This window comes from Haliotis asinina, chromosome 2, assembly GCF_037392515.1.
Source record: "Haliotis asinina isolate JCU_RB_2024 chromosome 2, JCU_Hal_asi_v2, whole genome shotgun sequence".
In the NCBI taxonomy this organism is placed as follows: domain Eukaryota; kingdom Metazoa; phylum Mollusca; class Gastropoda; order Lepetellida; family Haliotidae; genus Haliotis; species Haliotis asinina.
The window spans coordinates 43,963,806-43,984,853 of record NC_090281.1 but is presented as its reverse complement, the minus strand read 5'-3'; the positions used below and the strand labels follow the sequence as shown (position 1 = coordinate 43,984,853).

Sequence of the window (21,048 nt, the reverse complement as noted above, 5' to 3'; positions counted from 1 at the left end):
GTGTAAACTACAGTTGTCATGAATTCAATGGTGCCACTAATTTTACTGTAGTTGATATTTTGTGAGATGCTTTTCCTCTTCTCAGTGATAAAATTTGCAGCAGTTTGTAATATCTGTCAGTTTGCTGTAAGTGATTCTTACAAGTGTGGTTTACGGTGGGGAAGTACATTGAGTATGGGCGACTGATTTGTTGTAGATGAGGTGATGGCAGTGTTGAAGCTGGACAACGTCTCAGTGGGGCAGACATCATGGAAGACATGCAGCCAACAGTGCTGGGACAACAGATACACCATTGACCTTGACCGGGTATGTGGTAGTGCTTGTGCTGAAGTATCGCTGTCATCAGACACTGACTTCTTCACTGATTCTCATCCTGACGAAGTAGCAGTTGTTTTACATGGGAAGCAGTTGTCTTAGTGACATGTCATGAATAGATGACTATTTGGAGTCATTTCTTGTGTCATCATACAATGACGAACTCTGATGCTCACAATATTAACCACTGCTTGTTGATCACTTACCACTTACTCACAAGAATTTTATTGGATTGAAATCCTGTCATCGTCAGTCAACAACTGTTTCATTTTGTCTTGGTTTTCTCTTTCAGTCGAGGGAGCTGGAAATTGCAATCTTCTGGAGAGATTGGCGGCAAATGAGTGCATTAAAATTTTTGAGATTAGAAGACTTCTTAGACAACCAACGGCATGGTATTACAATACACCTGGAGCCACAGGGCATTCTCTTTGCTGAGGTAGGTCACGTAGCTTCCTTCCTCTCATATAGGTAAAGTTTTTGTTATTGACTGTCTGCAGAGGTCCTCTGTCAGTATTAAAGGTTCTATATTGTGTATCTTGTGAAGCAGTGAATAACATGAAGTGAAACATAGCCTAGTCTGATATAAAAACTAAGCAGTGGATCTGATATATTCCTGATATCTTCAGAGCACTTAATCAGTATTTTGAAAAAAAACCAAACTGCAGTGGCATTCCTATTTGGACTTTTTCTTTGACTTATCTTTGGACAATTATTCTTACAACTATCCTTGCCATCAGGTAGTTGGCAGCACTGAATCTTGACTAGTGAAAATAGAACTTTTTATCACTAACAGTGAAATGATTAAGATTTTTCTAAGAATCCGATCTTATTTCAGTCTGTAAAAATGTCCTTTGTGAGTAAATGAAAGGTTGCTTTAAGCAGTGTCGGTAGAGGGATCCTGAAAGTGAATTCCAAATATCTGGCACAGACACTGATCTATCCATTACCTCAGGTTGAATTTGGGAATGTTTCTGTGAATGGTTAGTTATAAACATCACCGTTTGTTTCAGATTAAGTTTGTTAACCCCACATTATCAAGGAAACCCAAACTACAGAGACAAAGGAGAATATTCCCCAAGCATAAAGGTCAGTAGCCTCAGAGGGAGCTTCATGATGTAGACACTAGTGGCTGAGTGAGTGAGTTTAGTTTTACACCGCACTCAGCAATATTCCAGCTATATGGCGGTGGTCTGCAAATAATCGAGTCTGGACCAGACAATCTAGTGATCAACGACATGACCATCAATCTGCCCAATTGGGAACCAATGACGTGTCACCAATGACGTGTAAGCTTGCCTGACCACCCAATCCCGTTAGTCTCCTCTTACGACAAGCATAGTCTTCTTTTATGGCAAACGGGTTGCTGAAGGCCTATTCTACCCAGGACATTCACGGGTGATAAGTGGCTGGGGCTGCAACAAATACACTATGTGGTAAATATGATATGTATCATGAATATTGGGCAGTGAATACGAATAGTTATTCACTTAAAAAGTGTTATAGTTAAGTGATTCACAATGTGGAATGCCCATGTTAACAGTGTTAAGTTGTCCCAACAGTAACTTTTTATCTCATGCCACTCAAATTTGGAATGTACTAGTTATAGTTGACAGTAGCACCTGCAACCTTGGCAAACTAGCATGACTTGTGCTACTGCAAGGCCATTCTTATGTATCTCACTTTGAAAAAGGACATAAGGGTTCAAGTAAAACACATTTCCTTAGAAAGTCGTAAATGTTTGGTTTACGAATTGAATTCATGAAGTGCCATGGTTCGATGCACTGAATATGCAAGTAAATCATACCAGCCTTACCAGTTGCTTGTCAGTGCCAGGGTTTTATTGCTTATTGATGTGGTTGATCTGCTAGCCTTGTGGTTAAAGAGCGTGCTCATTAGGCTGAAGGACCAGGTGTGATAACCTCACATGGGTTCATTGTGCGAAGCAAATTTCTTTTTTCCTTCCCCATGATATTGCTGGAATATTGGCAAAATCAGCATGAAAACATAATCACTCACTCTTGTGGAGGGGAACAATTGACATTGGTAGATGTATAAGTGCTCATGTATGAAGCCATTTCTGATGCACTCAGTGGGTGAAGCCATTTCTGATGCACTCAGTGAAGTCATTTCTGACGCACTCAGAGGGTGAAGCCATTTCTGATGCGCTCAGTGGGTGAAGCCATTTCTGACGCACTCAGAGGGTGAAGCCATTTCTGACGCACTCAGAGGGTGAAGCCATTTCTGACGCGCTCAGTGGGTGAAGCCATTTCTGACGCACTCAGAGGGTGAAGCCATTTCTGATGCGCTCTGTGGGTGAAGCCATTTCTGATGTGCTCGATGGGTGAAGCAATTTCTGGTGAAACTATTTGTATAAAATTGTTGTCAACAAAGTGTGTAAAGCCAGTATCTCACTGTCCCCTGCTTTGATATCACTGAAACATTTAAACTGGCTGTTAAAACTGAGCGGAAAAACAGACTCACACACTGTTTTCATGGAGTGGTACAGGAGAAACCATAGGGTGTATGAGCACACAGTGTCTGAGGCTGTTTCCAGTATTTCTGTGAAATGGTTGGACTACAGCTTAGAGAAGTGTATATCTCCATTCATTGACTCACTTCTGTCAATGAGAAATGCTCTAATGATGAAACAGTGTAGTAGCATTGTTGGAAATACTTTTTGAAATTGGTTTGTGTAGACCAGTTGAGGCAGGTGGAACTAGACTTGAGATAAATTCTGTAGATATGATGTTGAATCGCTGAACTTTCAGGCAAGAACTTCCTTCGTCCGGGACAGATGAACATCAATGTAGCAACATGGGGCCGACTAATGAAGCGGTCACTACCAGCTGGAGGGGAATCCAACAGTCATGAAACACCCACACAGATCACATCACCAGGTGAGCTAACTCACTGTCACCCGGTGGGCAAAATCACTAATCATTGTGACTATGTAGGCTAAATCATTGTGACCAAGTGAGCTAACACATTGTCACCAGGTGAGCTAAAACACTGGCCAGGTGAGCTAAATCATTGCTATCAGGCAACTTAATCATTGATCAATGTCACTATGAAGGCTAAATCACTGTCACCAGATGGGCTAAATCATTCTTACTAGGTGAGCTAAATCATTGTCACCAGTTGGGCTAATACATTGTTACTTTGCAGGGCTAAGCTGAATAGGGTCACACAAATTGTGTTGATAATGTCTTAGATAAACTGTAAACTTAAACTATTAAGTTTTAATTTGCACTCGCAATTCACAAAGTTTTGTTTTAATCACTGACCACTTTGAAATTATGTTCAGTATTTAGTTCAGTTTTAGTTAGCAATCACTGATATAAAGGTGCTGTAGCCTAGTGGTGAAAGCATTTACTTGTCACCCCTGTGTCCCAGGTTTGATTCCCAATATGGGTACAGTGTATGTAGCCCATTTCTTGTGTCCCTTGCTGAAATATTGCTGGTGTATTGTTTAAATTGTTGTAAAGCTACACTTAACCAATGATCTAGATAGATAGTCATGCTAAAATTAATGTGCTGGTGATGGGTCCTCTGAGTGTTCCGATGTGTTCACAATAGGGCTGCAACAATTTGACCTTGATTTGATTTTCAATACTGAACCTTCAATTCAATCCTTGTCGATTCGATTCTTCATACAAGTAAAAACGTCAGAAATCCAGTTGTCAGTGTCTACTAATCAACTAATCACATTTTGCCTAATTTCAGGGCTCAAAACTGCACAAGTTGGAGTCAAAATCATGTCATGACTGTGGGGAAATAATCTAAATAGGCGTTCAAATATTGAATCTAAATAATGATAATGTTTATCGAAAATTGAAACTAAGTAGTCAGATTCGATTATCAATGAATTGAACCAAATCGTTGCATTCCTAGTTGACAAGTCAGGTGTGATTCCTACAGGTATCACATCAGCTGACCGGGGTCCACCAGTTCAACAGATAAACTTCTCTCCTCCGATGCCAGAGAAGCAACCAGTGGTTATAGAAGATTCTCATCCCAGATCACCCAAAGATGTTCAAAAAGAGACAGATATCGAGGTGGGGGATTTCAAAGATTGGGACTCTGTTACATCATACATAATTCTTTGCATTATTAAATGCACATGATTAGGTTTTGAACTGTGCCTTTATAACTGAAGAGACATTATTCCTAAGTTCGGCTCAAGTATCCTGAGGATTTAGATCTAGCAATTAGGCAGTATTTTCAAGCTGGCAACATTCATCCCTCACTTTGCTTAGACAGGTATTTTCAAAATTTTGAATCAAAATATTATATGCTGAAGTGAAAAAGATTGTGGAATGGATGATTGGTATTGCTGCCTGTGGTATGTGGAGTGTCTTTGTCATTTCAATTCTTTGACTCATCGAAGTGGAAGTTGGAAATTATCTGAACCAGGATATGTGTAACTGAGACAGCACCATCACTCACACCCTCTCTCCATGATTCCAGAATGCACTGTCGACCTTCAACTTCCTTCCGGAGGACCCTCTCTCTCCCAACACTTCCGGCACTGTGGTGGACCTGGACAGTGTACCTGAGCGTCGGGCCTCACGGGGGTCAACAAAGAGTTATCGGGCCCCCTCACCCCCCACCCAACCTCCTCCACTGCCTGCTCACACAGAGGAAAGAGTGAAACCACCTCCTCCACCTCGGAAGAAAGAGCCAGAGTGAGTTGATCTCATTCATGTGGAAATGGTTTCTTATGTTTTTGTATGGTCAGGAGCATCCTTGTCTGTCACAGACATTAGAATTATGGTTATTCCATTGACCCAATAACTTGCACAACTGATTCTAATAGCACACGGCTACAGTAGCTTGCCATCAGTGAGTACTGTTAAATACAGTAGGTGAGATAAGTATCCAGTACTACATATGAAATTTGCATGATTTCATTTAAATATATTTTTGTGCTTGTAACACTTAACACATAATTCCACTTCATTTTCATTTCTAAAGCCGGAAAATATTACATGTTCAGGGTACGAAACAACCACAGTGCTTCGACTGTCATAAGTCTGTGTTAAGTTGTGGAAGTTACGGTCATGTTAATCATTTTACGATCACCCTGTTAACTATAAGTGATAACTAGTCCTTGAGTGTAGAGCAGGAACATATCAATGTTTCTCTATATAGTATGAATGTACTGTCAACTTTTTCTCTTGTTTTCAGTTTTGCCAACCAGCCATGTAAAATGTCCGAGTTCAGATGTATCAGTGTTTTGGGGAGAGGTCATTTTGGAAAGGTTTGTAGTTCATAAGATGCATATATTTATTTAATGTAAATCATTACTGATGTCTGTATAGACAAACCTATCCTCTACAGATGTTTGTAGCACCTATTACTTAATAAGAAATGATCGTCCCTTATCCCTTAGGAACCTACAAAAACTGGACAAACTGTAAATGCTTTGTTATTAAAGTGGCACCTTCTGATTTCTCTTCTAGGTGCTGTTAACAGAATACAAGAAAACTGGTGAATATTTTGCAATAAAAGCATTGAAGAAGGGTGATATTATAGCACGAGACGAGGTGGAGAGTTTAATGTCAGAGAAGAGGATCTTTGAAGTGATCAACGCTACACGGCATCCTTTCCTTGTCAATTTGTTTGCATGTTTCCAAACAGAGGTGGGTTTGGTTAATAGGTGTTTTAGACTGCCCGTTATGTTGTGATAGCTGAATTCACTTCCTTGATAATAGGGCACTTGAGTAAGTCTCTTCTCGAGGCCTTAGTACTTCAAGTTACAAACAACCTTCCATACTTTTTCGAACAATCTCATGGTTGTCAGTTGACAATAAGGAATTGATGATCCTTGAATGAATAACAAATTTCCAGTCTAACAATCCCCAAATTAGCCATTTGAACTGTCAGCAACAGGCATAGCCTTATGATATCTGCTGTACACATTGCCTCAGGGGATATTAAAGAAAGTATTCTGATTATTGGTTGCAGGAACATGTGTGTTTTGTGATGGAGTATGCATGTGGCGGGGATCTCATGATGCACATACACAACGATGTGTTCTCGGAGAACAGGACGGTGTTCTATGCTGGCTGTGTGGTGTTGGGCCTGCAATATCTTCACGAGCATAATATTGTATATAGGTAAGACATTGATCTGCCAAATGATGTGCCTCTGGGTTGCTTTGGAGCTAATTGTGTTAATATCAACCTTAATTTATTGCTTTGGGGTATTCAGTTGGGTAAAACAGCAGACTTCGACCTAGAACTAAAATGAGCTCCATATTCCTAACATTCATCTTGTAAGATAATTTGTCTTTTTGTCAGAAACACAGTCAAGTATGCAAAAGCCTGAAAGTCTTATTGGTACATGCAACTGGTTTCTTGTCTGCTTTGGTAAAGATCATTTGATAAAAAGACTTGTCATGTCTCTGAACTAACAACCGATCAGATCCATTGTACTTGTGAGAAATTTACTTTTAACACCTGACTGAAAGGATGGCTGTCATTGGTCAGTAGGTCTTACTGTAGAATGCACCTCATGTCCAGTGCATTAACAATTTGATTTCTACATTATCCAGTCAAACTTTGGGGAAGACACGTGCGTTTGGTAATATTAAGCTTGATAGTGGTGTCTGCTATGCCCCATTTGTAATGGTTGACATGTCTGTGGTAGTCAAAAAGCAAATGTCCCATGACATTTGTTTGTTCTTCTAGTCCCTCACATGTGGACCATTGTTAATTGGAACACTGATGAGCATTGTATTGTATTGGACAATTTTATGATTGTTCTTTCACTTCAGTGCTCAATATGTTTAAAATTACCTAGTGAAAGTGGTTCATTATCTAAAATTCAACATGGCTTCTCTGTTTCAGGGATTTAAAACTTGATAACTTACTGCTAGATACTGAAGGCTACTTGAAGATAGCTGACTTTGGCCTGTGTAAGGAATCCATGGGTTTTGGTGACCGGACAAGCACATTCTGTGGGACCCCAGAGTTCCTGGCCCCAGAGGTGCTGACTGATACCTCATACACACGGGCAGTGGACTGGTGGGGTCTCGGAGTTCTCATATATGAAATGCTGGTCGGAGAGGTGAGGATCATGCATGTTCCTGTATGTTCTTGAATGTTCCTGGGTGTTCTTGCATGGCAAGGTCCAGTTCCATGAAGACGTCTTAGTTCTAAAACTGCTTTTTAGAAAAAGGCCCTGAAATTGTCTTATTCGTGAGTGACAATGTCTTCTTGAGAAATTTAGTAAGGAAATTATGTTTTCCAGATAAGTTAATACCCAACAAATCATACTGGATAGCAGGATTTTCATATGGTCTGGTGACAGGATTTCTCATGTTTCATATTTATTTTGGGAAAATTTGCTGTGTTTGTTCTGAGAAATTTACCTGAGACTTGTACTCCTTAGTTGTGGCAGGATTGCTTACTCACGATTCATTTATTCAGTGTCGGGGAAAGTTAGAGAATTGTTAAGAGGGACCTTTGACAGAACTTTTGTGGTTTATACACCCTGCTTTGTTGTATTTTGTGATAAACAACTTCCTCATGTTACTGCTGTCTTGGGGTCAGTGAAGTATCCTAGTGGTAAGATCGTCTGCCCTTTACACCGAAGGCCTGGGTTCGATTCTGAACATGGGTACAATGTCTGAAGTTCATTTCTGATGTCCTCCACTGTGATAATGCTTAAATATTGCTAACATGAAACCGTACTCACTATCTTATTCTTAAATTGGCCAGTATTCAACACCAGTTTACAGTGAAGTGGTTGTCATTGTTATGCTCCCATGTGTCGTTGTAGTCTCCCTTCCCTGGTGATGATGAGGAAGAGGTATTTGACAGCATTGTTAACGAGGAGGTCCGTTATCCCCGCTTCCTGTCCACCGAAGCCATCGCTATTATGAGGAGGGTGAGTTACCATGGCAACTAGTCAAGTAACTACGAAAAATCTGCTCAAGTTTGTTTACATCATCATGAATATTATTACTTTTGATGATTTTCAAACAATTTTATTTGTATTGAAAGGTATGGACAGTAACAAAGGTACTATATAATTTGATACAGGGGATTATGAAGCATTAAGGTCAAGGTCAAATACACAAGGCAGCTGCTTCCATCTTGGTTTGTTAGCCACTCCCCCAACCATCTGTATGTTCCTTATGTTTTCAGTTGCTACGAAGGAATCCTGATCGTCGTCTTGGCTCAAGTGAACGAGATGCTGAAGATGTCAAGAAACAGGCTTTCTTCAGGGTAAGAATTTACCGACAAGTCTTTTATATCATCCATAACCGATAGTGTAAATTAGTGTTTCAGTTTCTTATGACTAAGGATACGATATACAGATGACGAATTGCTAAACTAACAATATTGTGTTATTCTGATGATGAGATGTCTTGAGAATTTTCCCAGGCAACCAAGATTCTTTTCAGGGATGTTATAGGTGTTTGGGAGTGGCTCCACCTTCGACTGAGACAGGTTTTTTTTTAACCCTTTGGTTGTCCCACAGCACTTCTCTCCAATGCAGTCATGATGTGGCTGAAATATTGCTGATGTGACTGAATATTAGCTCCCTCGCACTTCTAAACAATGGAGTAATTGCATGAATATTGATCTACACAATTTGCATACAATATCATGCATCAGTCAAGTCAGGGATCCTGATCAACGATCTCAATAGCAGAGTCTTCCAATAGTTATGGCTGACTGAAGAGCAATTCTGACACACATCTTCACAGGTCAGCTGCTGGAAAATGAAAATGTATTTCTCTTCTGCAGAATGTGGCGTGGAGTGACTTATTGATGCGCAAAGTAAAACCACCTTTCATTCCCACTGTGGTAAGTTATCTTCGTGTGTTTCATCAAAGAGGACTCAATAGCCTGACATGCTCGTCCTAATGATGTTTTTTTTTATTTTTTGCTTTTTTTTTGCTTTTTTTTCTCCTGTTGTGAAATATCATTATTAAATTAAGGGAAATGTGTGTACTTGATATGCACATCACTGTGTGTTTTCTGGTAGCAGCCCAAACGGTTCACATTATGCTTGGATATTGCAAATAGTAAGATGCTATTGGTTATACATAAGAAAGAAATGGAATTCCGCTAAAAACATGGGATTATAGCTGTGATGCTGTAGAGGTATTTTTTAAAATTATTATTATTATAAATGATTATTATTGGTTGATGTGTAGCCTTGTGTGTTACCTTTGTTTACAGAAAGGAATGGAGGATGTCAGCAACTTTGATGAGGAATTCACACAGGAAAAACCTGTACTGACTCCCGCAAAGGAGCGTCGTCCTTTGGGCACAAATGAACAGGACCTTTTCCGGGACTTCACATATATAGCAGACTGGTGCTGAGTTACCTCCCATGTTGTTGCTGCTTACTGACACTGTTATTAATACTGTCATCATAATCACCATGGTAACCGCATATCATCATCATTCTCATGGATACTAAATGTGCTTGTTTGGGAGTGGCCGATGTGTATGGTGGCACAGCTCCATATGCCGACAGACGTGTCACCGTTGACCTTTCATCAGGAACACTGTTCTTGTGGAACAGTATGCTTCAGACGTAGCTTGAGCTGTTCAACTTGTGTGTGATGAACCTTGTTGCAGTGTTCTTGTAATCTGAGTAATATAGAAGCGATATCCTTTATAAATAGAGTGACGATTGATGAACAACTGTGTTTGCACTTTGAAGCCCAGTTGCCTCAACATTGGCCTTGCTTTGCTCAAAATGTATTATGTGTAAATGGTACAAAGACTCACTGGAAGTGATGAGTTAGCTGTCTTCTCTGTTCTGCTTAAATTTGAAATGTTTCATCGCTCATTCAAGGACCTGTGAAGATGGTAGGTCTTTCATGTTTGGTTGAACAGTTATTTGAAGCTTGTAGTTGTTGTAGCATATTCTTCATGATGCTCGTGTATTGATTCAGTTTGAGAGTGTCAGGGTCACAAAACTTGTGTCATACATTGGTAAAGATAACTGTATTTGATCTGGTAATACAGATTCTGTATGACGTCTGCTCAGCAGCTTGTTGATGTGGATGCTTTCAGCGATACACCTGATTATATTAGAGGTCTTATGATTCACCATGTGTCGATGAATTCCACTTGTGCATCTCCCAGTAAGCTAACAGATATGCCTACCAATGAACTGATTCATATGTTAATTCTGTATCTGTGTCTAAAGATTCATTGAGTGGCTTAAAATTGGCCTCCTGACTACTTAAACTAGCTCTTCCTTCTTGTCTTGATCCTATCATGAAAGAAAGTGCTGAATCAGAGTGCATAATACTGTCAGAACAAGCTTGAAGTATTCCTTCATACTTGACGACAAAAATTAGTTGATAGCTACATCTTGTTAACCATCCACATGGAAAATGGAGAATCTCACTGAACAAAAGTTCAAATGAAATATTGGAATATGTGTGGATGATGTGATTCAAGTCTGAATATGTGTATCACTACATCAGTCATGTCCTGATGCCAGCGTCATGATTCATATTGCTGTAAGAGAATCATGAATCAACCACTATTGCACGTTTTGATCCATAATGAAGATGTATCACTGCAGTATAGTGTGTATGGACATTTGAGGTAGGCATATCGTAACTCGATAAGTATCTCGATGTGTATTAATACTTCAGGTAACCATATCACGGCTGTGGATGTTTGAGGTAGGTGTATCGTGCCCCTGTAAGGCTGGCCTGTACTTACTGCCATCACATACTCAAGTGTTCTGCTTTATTCCTGGAAAACAGATGACCAAAGAATGAAAAGTAGCCCAAACCACACAACTGTAATCAAGTATGCTCCTTCAAGAAATAATTCGCAAACATGTGTCTAATAAAATGAAATTTTGATGAATTTTGGGAGAATGTAAGGTAATGAACATCTTCATTGTCCATCATTCAAAAATGTTTAGTTAATTAAAGGAACCATAATGTTTAAGATTTTAACACAATTAGAATAAAATTTGTGTTTTAAGAGCAAACCCTAACAGTTAACCTCCAGGATTGCTTTTGATTTAAACACTGAATATGTTGTCTTCTTGCTGACAAATTTGTTAATTGGAAGTGGGATAAGTTTAACATTTTGATAGAATTATATTCAGTTGAGAAAAATGGCATTGGGGTAGCCTAGAGGATAAAGTGCTCTCTCATCACCCTAAGGACCCAGCTTGAATTCCCCACAAGGGTGTGCTGTCAGAAGCCCATTTCTGGTGTTGACCATGGTGATATTGTTGACATGTTGCTAAAATGCAGGGATTAATAAAGTCTTATCGCCCAATGCCCGGGACAAGTTAGTTTTCATTTCAAGCAATCAAATAATAGTATCTTACTTGTCCGTGGGCTACTAGATAATTTCTGTTTACAGGTTTAAACTGCAAAAAACTTTGATTTCATTTCATATCTGCTCAAAATGTAGCTACATGTATTAGATTTCACAAGGATAATACAGTAGAGTTATCTTTCTTTGCTATTTATCACTTCTCAATCAGCTGTCCACTAAACATTAATGTCAGATACCATGTTGATTTTTAATTGTTGAATTACATCATCATGATTATGTCCTAATAATTAGTGGAAAGTTGGGACAAGTTACTGCCTTGTGGTAAGTGGGTTTAAGAAATATTTTTGAACCGCTGAAAATGGTGTAAAACCAAACTCACTCATTCAATCTTTGGATAGCATACTATTAAATAGAAATAGGCCTTTACTCAGATACGTCAGAAGGTTGTGTGGCAAGTAGGTCAGTAGGTCATGTGGCAACTTGTGCTCAAACCAGATAATGTCCCAGTTACAAACACTTGATGCATGTAAAGAGGCACAGTCAGATTGTGGTGTTCTTTTGATGAATGATAACCTGTCAATAATTGAATGACAATTAATTTATTAATTCAATTGTAAGTCAGAAATTCAAAATGTATTTTCACAAATAACTTCATTGTTGAGGAGGAACACAAATCCATAAGCTTGAAAAATAGATCAGTTTGATTTTGTTAGTAGTGTGAATGAAATGCAAAGACTTTAGATTAAATTGGGGAATAATATTGAAGAATGATAGTTTTGTTGATAAACGGTTAACCATGATCTGGAATGTACAGTAAAAAAAAAATACTGCAGTTACTCACATAAACTTGAAGAAATATCATAGGTCGGTTTGGTTAATGTGTAACCAGATGGTTCAGTAAGTTTGATATGATGAGGTCAATTAAACAACATATCCACAGACTCAGCTGAAAATGTATATCAGTTAAACAGGTACCAATCTTAGCATTATGAATGAGTAGGTCAACCATATTGACGCAGGTCTACATCTCACACTGGCATAGATTTCAGGCCTTGACTGTCATGGCGGAACAATAGAAGGTCCTGACCCAAAACCGCCTGTATTTGGCTCATTGTTGCAATATCTTTCTCTTGAACCCTGACATATGCAAGTACTGTATATTTGCCTTCCAGTGATGCAATCTGGACTTATATTTTTTATATGTAGCTTTTGGTTTTGGAGACCTTTTTCGTCCAAGTGCTATTACGTTTAATGCAACACGGCAGTGAAGTTTCATCCCATGTGTTTCCTCTTCAGGGATATTTGATGCAAATAAACTAAGTGCTATTGTTTGTATTACATACTCATGCTTGTGATCTTCTTTACATTGCATTCCGCCACTTACTTTTATTTTTGCATCCTCGTGAAGACATCACTTGGAACATATCTGTATCTTGAGGTCTGAATGTCATGTTCGGGTGCATGATTTTCATGACCTGTTTTCATGGTTTCATGAGCACTTGTACATTTCTAATGCTTGTTTCATCATTCATGGTCTGTGAAGCAAAAAAGTCCTATTTCTTAAGTTTTCTGGAATAAGTATGAAATATAGATTCAGCAGAAAATTAACAATGTGTTATGAAGCAACTCTGACCGTACTGTTCTCATCTAATATCTGAACATGATATTCAGACAAATTGATTCAAGGGAGTTTTATGTCTATTTAGTTGTACATTATGATTTTATGTTATTGTCCTGTCACTTGAGCATTGTATATAGTCCATGCACTCATAACACTCAAAGTATTATATCATCCAAGGTTCACCCTACATGGAGAGAGCAATTATGGGAGGCAACTCTTGTAAGGTAGTTTTTGGAGACCATTAAAAAGAGCAACGTCACTACTGGTCAACAGTCCAAAACAATTGGGGGTTTTGGAGTTTTGGAGTTTTTTTGTTTTCTTTTGGTTTCTTTTCTTTGTCAGTTTTAAAAAATACTTTCAGGAATATAAACGGCCAGGAATAATGGGTATATTTTAACTGATCAGATGAATCTGATGGGTCAAATAAGTTTCATTTACAGTTTTGGTTTGAAAGACTGATAAATATCCTGAGCGGCCTCTCCATATTGATCAGATGAGGATTCTCATGTGCGATTATATGTATGCATTTACTTGTAAATATATATCTTGTATATTTGTCATTGTTATGACTTAGTGCTATGGAGTTTCAAAGTTATTTTCATAGTCAGCCCCAGCTTTCGCAGTTGTGCTAATGAATGATAATCCCAAATTTACCTTAGATAAAAAATAAATTGATTAAATTTTACCCCCACTGTCCATCATAATGAATGTTCTATTAAATTAGAATAAAACATAAGAAGTATTTATGTTAATTTTGGTTATCATGACACATCATAGAGTATTTTCACAACTTTCAGTTATGTGAATCACTTGCTTATCATTACTGATATATGTTCGGTTTTATCAAGGTTTTGGAAAACCTTTGAGATCAATCGTGTGGAAGCCAAAATTTGTCACTATAATTCAGACGCACTTCGATGTCTGTTGACAGAAGCAGACTGTTGTCGAAACTAATATTGTCCTTATGTGGGCTAGTTGAAACTATAGAAAGAATTATGCAAGGTTTGCTTTGTATTAAAATATTACAATTGTATGCACCTCTAAGCATAAATATTTTTCTTATAAAACGAACATACTAATTGAACAGATGGGTTTTGTATTTGTACAGCAACTTTAATTTATTGCATTCCTGAATACAATTATGCATGAACCTGCTCAATGATGAACACTCTTGCACTGGTAACTTTTACCACAAATGGAATCTCCTAGGTTTCCTACTGTTTAATGATTGATTATTTGAAACGGTAGTAGTAAGTTTTGTGTCAATAACAACAAAGATCTGAATGATTGTGTGTTTTATGGCCAGACATCATATATCTAAACTAATCTTTTCCATTTGAATTTGATCAATGTCATTATTACACTTGTTGGTCGACATTGAGTAATACAGTTGGCTGTTCTGAAGAGACTAACTTTGGGGCATGTAAATGTTATAGTGTTTGTATGTAAAGGCACGCCATCTCCTGATTCTCTAAGGTGAAAACATGATAAAGTCTTGTCCTTTTCCCTGCTGTTGAAGGTGTATCATTGAAGCCATGCAGTCCTCTGTGGGTTGTGACTTTGTATTGAAGTAATGAATATATATGTGAAGCTAACATGCTAACTGCAGCAGTATGAGGGATGTGAGATACTTGTCCTGGTAATCTTCAGGTTAACTAATAGACAAACCATCGCCAAGATTGTCAGCGCATGAAGAAAGCAGGTGTCCAATAACAGCCCAGCATGTGAAATTTGCTCTGAAATTTTAGACTGTCAATTGTGATCAGGTTTCCAGTGTCCAGGTGACCCACAACAGATGCTTATACTGAACCTTACCCTTTTCTCTGTCTGGATCTTCATGGATCAAGTCACCATCAGATCTTAATGGCCTGTTACTCTCTCTGGTTCAAGTTGTTCAAACTGGTTCCAGCCATTAAGGATTCTCCTGGTCACCCTAGTGGTACATGTAACAAGCAGACTGGACGCTTCTATTCTATAAGCTCCCAGTTTCATCAGGTTGTGGAATGTCAAGGGTTTGACGAGCTTGCTGATCAGGCCAATGGTATTCAGTGATCGGTATTGTGTTGAGAGTTTGATATCCCTAAGTAGGCCCCATCTTAGACTACATATGCTATGATGTACATAATAGCTTGATTTTATTATGAAAATTTGCCAGGATACGGCATGCTTATTACTGTCTAAGGATGCTGATTTGAGTGATAGCTGTGTCATGCAAATGTGGAAAATTCAATAAAATCATAAATCTTTCTTGCTTTATTTTTGTATTGTCTTTGTGGAAGGGATGTCATGGACCAGCTGTCTATGACAGTGCAATTCGTTGTGGAGAGTGGCGTACCTTGGGCATGACAAACCTGTGACTTCGGGTACAGACGCTTATTCTCAATTTGTGTTTCAACGTTCGTGAGAACTACATTTTGTGGCATACCTTTGGGCATGACAAACCTGTGATTTTGGGTTCAGACGCTTATTGTCAATTTGTGTTTCAACGTTCGTGAGGACTACTTGTTTTAAACACATACTACCGACAAGAAATAAGGGAACTAATGAAATAATGGCGAATTTGAAACTGCTTTAAATATCCACTAAATCAATTTTAGGCGTCAAGTTCAATATCTGGTGTGTCCACCATGTTGGGCAACACATTCACGGCACCTTGATGGCATGCTGTTATTCAATTTCCGGATGGTTGCCCGTGGTATTGCCCGCCATTTCTCTTGGAGAGCTGCACCAAGCTGGGCCATGTTGGCGGGTCTTGGGTCCCTGGCGTACACCCTTCGACCAAGAACGTCCCAGAGATGTTCAAATTGGGGACAGGTCTGGGGACTTAGAGGGCCAGTCCAATGTCTGGATACCTTCTTGTCGGAGATAAGCGGAGACAATTCGGGCCCGATGTGGTCTGGCATTATCATCTTGGAATACAAAATTTCGGCCGATAACTCTAGCCAATGGAGCCACAACAGGACGCAATATTTGGTCAACGTATCGCCGACCAGTCATGGCTCCGTTAATGATGACCAAATTTGATCGTCTGTCATGTGTAATCCCACCCCACACCATGAAACTACCACCTCCATATCGATCATGGTCAAGAATTGCTGCTCTGGCATATCGCTCCCCGCTCCGACGCCAACAGCGTTTTCTGCCATCTGTGAATCGTAGGCAAAACCTTGACTCATCAGAGAACATGGTGTAACGCCAGTGTCGCATAGCCCGTCCCTGATGCTGCCTAGCCCATGCCAATCTTTGGCGCTTATGGTGAGCTGAAAGGGTGACACCCTTAAAAGGCCGTCTTGCTTTCAGACGAGCTTGATAGAGTCGGTTTTTAACGGTTGAGGTTGAAATGCGTCTTCCAGTGAGTGTGCGGAATTCTCTATTGATGGCAGGGGCCGATTTAAACCTATTGCGTAGAGCAATTAACGTAATGAGACGATCCTGCCATGGTGCCGTTGATTTTGGTCTACCACGCCCAGGTCTCGTTGCAACCCCACGCGTTTGACGGTACTTATCCCACAGGCGTGAAATTACACTTTTTGATTTACCCATCTGCCGGGCAACTTCACATAATAATGCCGCACGTGCTGGGCATGCATTATGCGAAATTCCATTGTCATTGGATGTTGCGTTTGGGAGATACGCCACGATAACGGACCCTGTCACAGTCAAAGTCATCTACATTCAATTTCTTGGTTCCCTTATTTTCTGTCGGTAGTATATTTTATTCGTGAGAAAAGGATTGGGTACAAGTTATATAACTTCTCCGTAGTATTTAGACAACATTATTTACATTCATTATACAAGATGGACAGACAAGAACAGAAAGATGAGAAAGATTGGGGCAATTGCAATAATTAAAATCTTTTTGATTGACAAATGTATGTTTGAATAACTTTAAATGTTTTGATTTGCATGATCAGTCAGATCTGCATTGCCACGTAACAGTAAATCAAAGTTTATAGTAACATTGGTAACACTGCGTAAATTAGCCATCATGGTAGATCTCCGTTGAGTATATAGTTGACAGTCAAATAGGTAATGATAAGAATTTTCACAAATTTATCCACAAGAACATTTGGGGTTATCTATTATGCCAGCACGGAATAGATCGTATTTGAGTTGACTACACATGTAACGTAGTTTTGTAAGGGTGATATTAGTGATTCTCGGTCCAGAATCAAAGTATTTGGAAGCTGTGTTTTGTGTTACAACAATATTTGATTTAAAAGAATTCAGTGACAAGCTTTTTCTAACTTCACCTGAAATTCATTCCACATTCTAATTGTGGATGGAAAATACGAATTATAAGAAAACTTCAAACGGGAGAAGGGAAGCGAGATATCGTCAGAGTTACGAAGATTATAGTTACTATTAGACACTACCTTCCCAGGAACAAGATCATTAAGGTACGATGGTGCCATATTTTGCTGTATCTTGTGAAAAAGATCAAGTTTTCGCTTTCTCCTACGCTCTGCTAAAGATTCCCATAATACAGATGTTCATGATGTGTATATTTGGGTAAACCTGTTACAATTCTTGCTGCTTCTAATTGCAGTTGTTCTAATCTATTTGCTTGGTATTGAGCACACCCATCCCATACCTCACACGCATATTCGAAATGGGGTCTTATGAACATTACATAAATCCTATTCAATACACAGCGCGGTAATAAAAAATTGAGTTTACGTAGAGAAGAAATCATTTTTGAAGTTGTTTTTACAATATTATCAATGTGGTCAGACCATTTACAATCTTTTGGAAACGTTAATCCCAAATGTTTATGATTTTCAACGGTTTTGACCCGAACCCCGTTAAAGTAGAGATTGAGTGCCTCAATATTCTTATGTTAGGTGAAAATGATTGCCTCAGTTTTATCAGGATTATATGTTATAAGCCACCGCTTTGCCCAAGCCCGTAGTCTTTCCAAGTTTGAATTCAGTTCTCTTTCAATGAATAAATGATCATGAGAAGATAAGCCTAGCGACGAATCATCAGCAAATAATCGTGTCAAGCAGTCTAAGTCATCAGCAATGTCATTGACATAAACAAGAAATAAGAAAGGACCGAGGACTGACCCTTGTGGGACACCAGCTTGTAAATATCTCGGCTTGGATAGGGCTCCATTTACAAAGACGCTTTGGGAACGATTACTTATGTAATCAGCTAGCCAATTTAACAATGAACCATGAATTCCGTACTTTTCTAATTTCAACAATAAACCTTTATGCCACACACGAGGACTACTGTGTGTGGGGTTTCCACCAAATTGGGCTGAGACTTGAAGAACGTCTGGCATTCTTTCAACATTAACTTGATATACACTGGTTCATCGGGATCTGTGTTCAAAGCAGTCTAGAACCCAACTCACTCTTTCTAGAAACTACAATATGCATTTATATACCTACGTTCCGATGACATAACACTATAAGTGATTGGGTGCATTAAGATGGTCGAGGCTCTCAAACCACACATCCACGATATCTCCAGGGTTTACGTTCTGATCCACTGATTCCATATAGTGGATATTTATAGGAATGAGATATATAGAATGGATGTCAGAACCTGCTTAAACTGCGCTCGAGGGCCGCATCATGTTCAGGGGCGGTGAGGTAGCCTAGTGGTTGAAAGGGTCAGAAGGGCAACATGTTTTTGAAATAGCCTTCTCAAACTACTTGTGACCAGGCTGCCAACAGCAGGTGCATCAGGACAGCTGGCACGATGAAACAGACTGAACACTGTACTATCACTGGAAAAAGTTCACCTTTACAAGCTTTTAAATCTTTTGTAAAGATGATGTTTACAAGACATTTACAATTTTGGAAAGATGATGTTTACAAGACATTTACAATTTGTAAAGATCCACAAGGGGAGATAACTGGTGGATGATGGTAAAACGGTCTGCAAGGCCTCAAATTCACACCTAATAAATCCCAAAGGCTAATTACAGTTTGACCCCTCGACATAATTAATGAGGTAATTGCTGCGTGAAATAAGAGTGGGACAGACCACTGTTCAGTGGACAGGGGTCACTCTGTTAGGGGGAGGATGCTGATGCTCTTACTACAGTGTTCGGTGGAGTGAAGATGCATGAGTCTTTCACTATGCGCAAGCTGTTTAGAAAAGAATTCCGACTCAGTATCTCACTTATTTTGTGTTTGAAAACAGTGAATAACAATAACCATAAACAATATCACCTTGTCACCTCTCATAATATGCTAAATGATAGAGATTGTATTGTGATAACATAACACATGACAGTATATATTGCTATGAATCATGTGGTCGATCCAACTTTTACCAATAGTACCAGTGATACAGATGGGATAGGTCACCTTTTGAAATATTTCACAATCATATTTGATTTTTGTTGTTTCTGTTGATTCTTCCTTTCTGTGGTCAGCCAAGCAACAATCCACCACAATCCCATAAAATCATTGAGGAATGAAGTCCCATAAGCCAACTGAATAATTTTAGGCTTCGTGGGACTACACCTGTTGTACACGGGCTAGTTGCAGTTAACACATACAGCTATATTTAACATAACTAAACAATAACCTTCAGGAATGGAAGCCCATGACAGAAATGTGCCCTGGACAAAGAACAGGTTGGAGGTTGGCATGGAAGGTTAAAGTAACTTGTTGGAAAAGCCCATCCCAACGTTTTCGAGATGATAAATTTCATGTTGGACTGGAGACGCAAATTAATAAACTGAACATGGTGCAACATAGTGCTGGCCAGACACTGTTCCCAAAGAAAAAGAAACATCAAGACCTCCAGAGAGAACTGCCCACCCATTATTGATATGTTGTATTATTTTGATAGGTTATCTCATGGAACGAAACTTTCTAAAAGGTCACATGAAAAAGGAAAACACAACTCTGCAGATTCTGATACCTTTTGGTATGCAGTTACCGAAACAAATCACAAAAATGCCACTTCAACCTATAAAGAAAAAAACCCCGCGAATTCGGAGTTCAAGCGATTCACTAAATTTCCCTCAGCGCTGGGGGAAGAAGTTGTTTCAACAGTTGTGCTGCGCTGCGCCCATACCGCATGCGCAGTGAATAAGGTTCACGGAGCTTGAAACAGTATGCATGCCCGGAGTATGAGATTGTGAGCAGTAGTCTAATCTTGGTTGTGTACACAAACAAGTAAATAATCTACTCGTTACATAAAAAAACATGTTGATTGTAAGAAGAAGCCTCCATCACAGAGAAAGCTTAATGTCTGGTTTATTGACACCTATATGTATGGCTGTCTGTCTGCTAAAGACAATATGCAATACACAGCTTCAATCATTGACCACATGCAATTTAAACTTAACACCTATCAGGCTATACGCCATAAACAAAATAAATTGATTGATGACTCATGCATCCGAGTCCTGTCTCAGCCACATTATGTAATTAAGCAGGTGTGATACTTGTACATATGACATGTTTTTATGTCTATGGGGTGCAAAGAAACTACATCCGTTTTTCTCGGATGACTGGATCTCACGGAAACTGGTACAAACGCTTGTCAGTTTCAAGTCCTGCTTTGTACTTGGGCGAATTACAGTTTCCAGTTTACTGAGATAGTGAACACACTATTGGCCCCACCTTATGAGCCCTCGGCGTATCAGCAAATGAAGCAGACAATCCGTAGTCGTTACACTTGAGTGCACATCCATCATCTATGACTGGGTTTGGTATCCCGCGGGCTTCGTTACGAGGGACGAAAGTCCAAGTACAACCAGGGATACTCTACAATACTCTATATAGACTCCCTGGTACAACATATTGCACTTCTGAATCGCGATTTTATGATTGTAATTTTATTATTTTCTTACAAACA

At 39.1% G+C, this 21,048-nt stretch overlaps 1 protein-coding gene across 2 annotated transcripts in view; it reads left to right on the top strand.

Moving 5' to 3' along the window:
- LOC137273759 (serine/threonine-protein kinase N2-like) overlaps positions 1-13,867 on the top strand; it is a 74,670-nt gene extending 60,803 nt beyond the window's left edge. For both annotated transcript variants that reach the window (XM_067806601.1, XM_067806600.1), the window contains 14 exons: positions 197-306; positions 608-751; positions 1,326-1,401; positions 3,084-3,212; positions 4,234-4,370; positions 4,783-5,000; positions 5,503-5,575; positions 5,778-5,957; positions 6,283-6,434; positions 7,167-7,386; positions 8,101-8,208; positions 8,469-8,549; positions 9,075-9,134; positions 9,513-13,867. In XM_067806601.1, the coding sequence (XP_067662702.1) occupies positions 197-306; positions 608-751; positions 1,326-1,401; positions 3,084-3,212; positions 4,234-4,370; positions 4,783-5,000; positions 5,503-5,575; positions 5,778-5,957; positions 6,283-6,434; positions 7,167-7,386; positions 8,101-8,208; positions 8,469-8,549; positions 9,075-9,134; positions 9,513-9,656 (1,832 nt within the window). In that variant the 3' untranslated portion in view covers positions 9,657-13,867. The remainder of the gene's footprint in view (positions 1-196; positions 307-607; positions 752-1,325; positions 1,402-3,083; positions 3,213-4,233; positions 4,371-4,782; positions 5,001-5,502; positions 5,576-5,777; positions 5,958-6,282; positions 6,435-7,166; positions 7,387-8,100; positions 8,209-8,468; positions 8,550-9,074; positions 9,135-9,512) is intronic.
- The last annotated feature ends 7,181 nt before the right edge of the window (positions 13,868-21,048 follow it).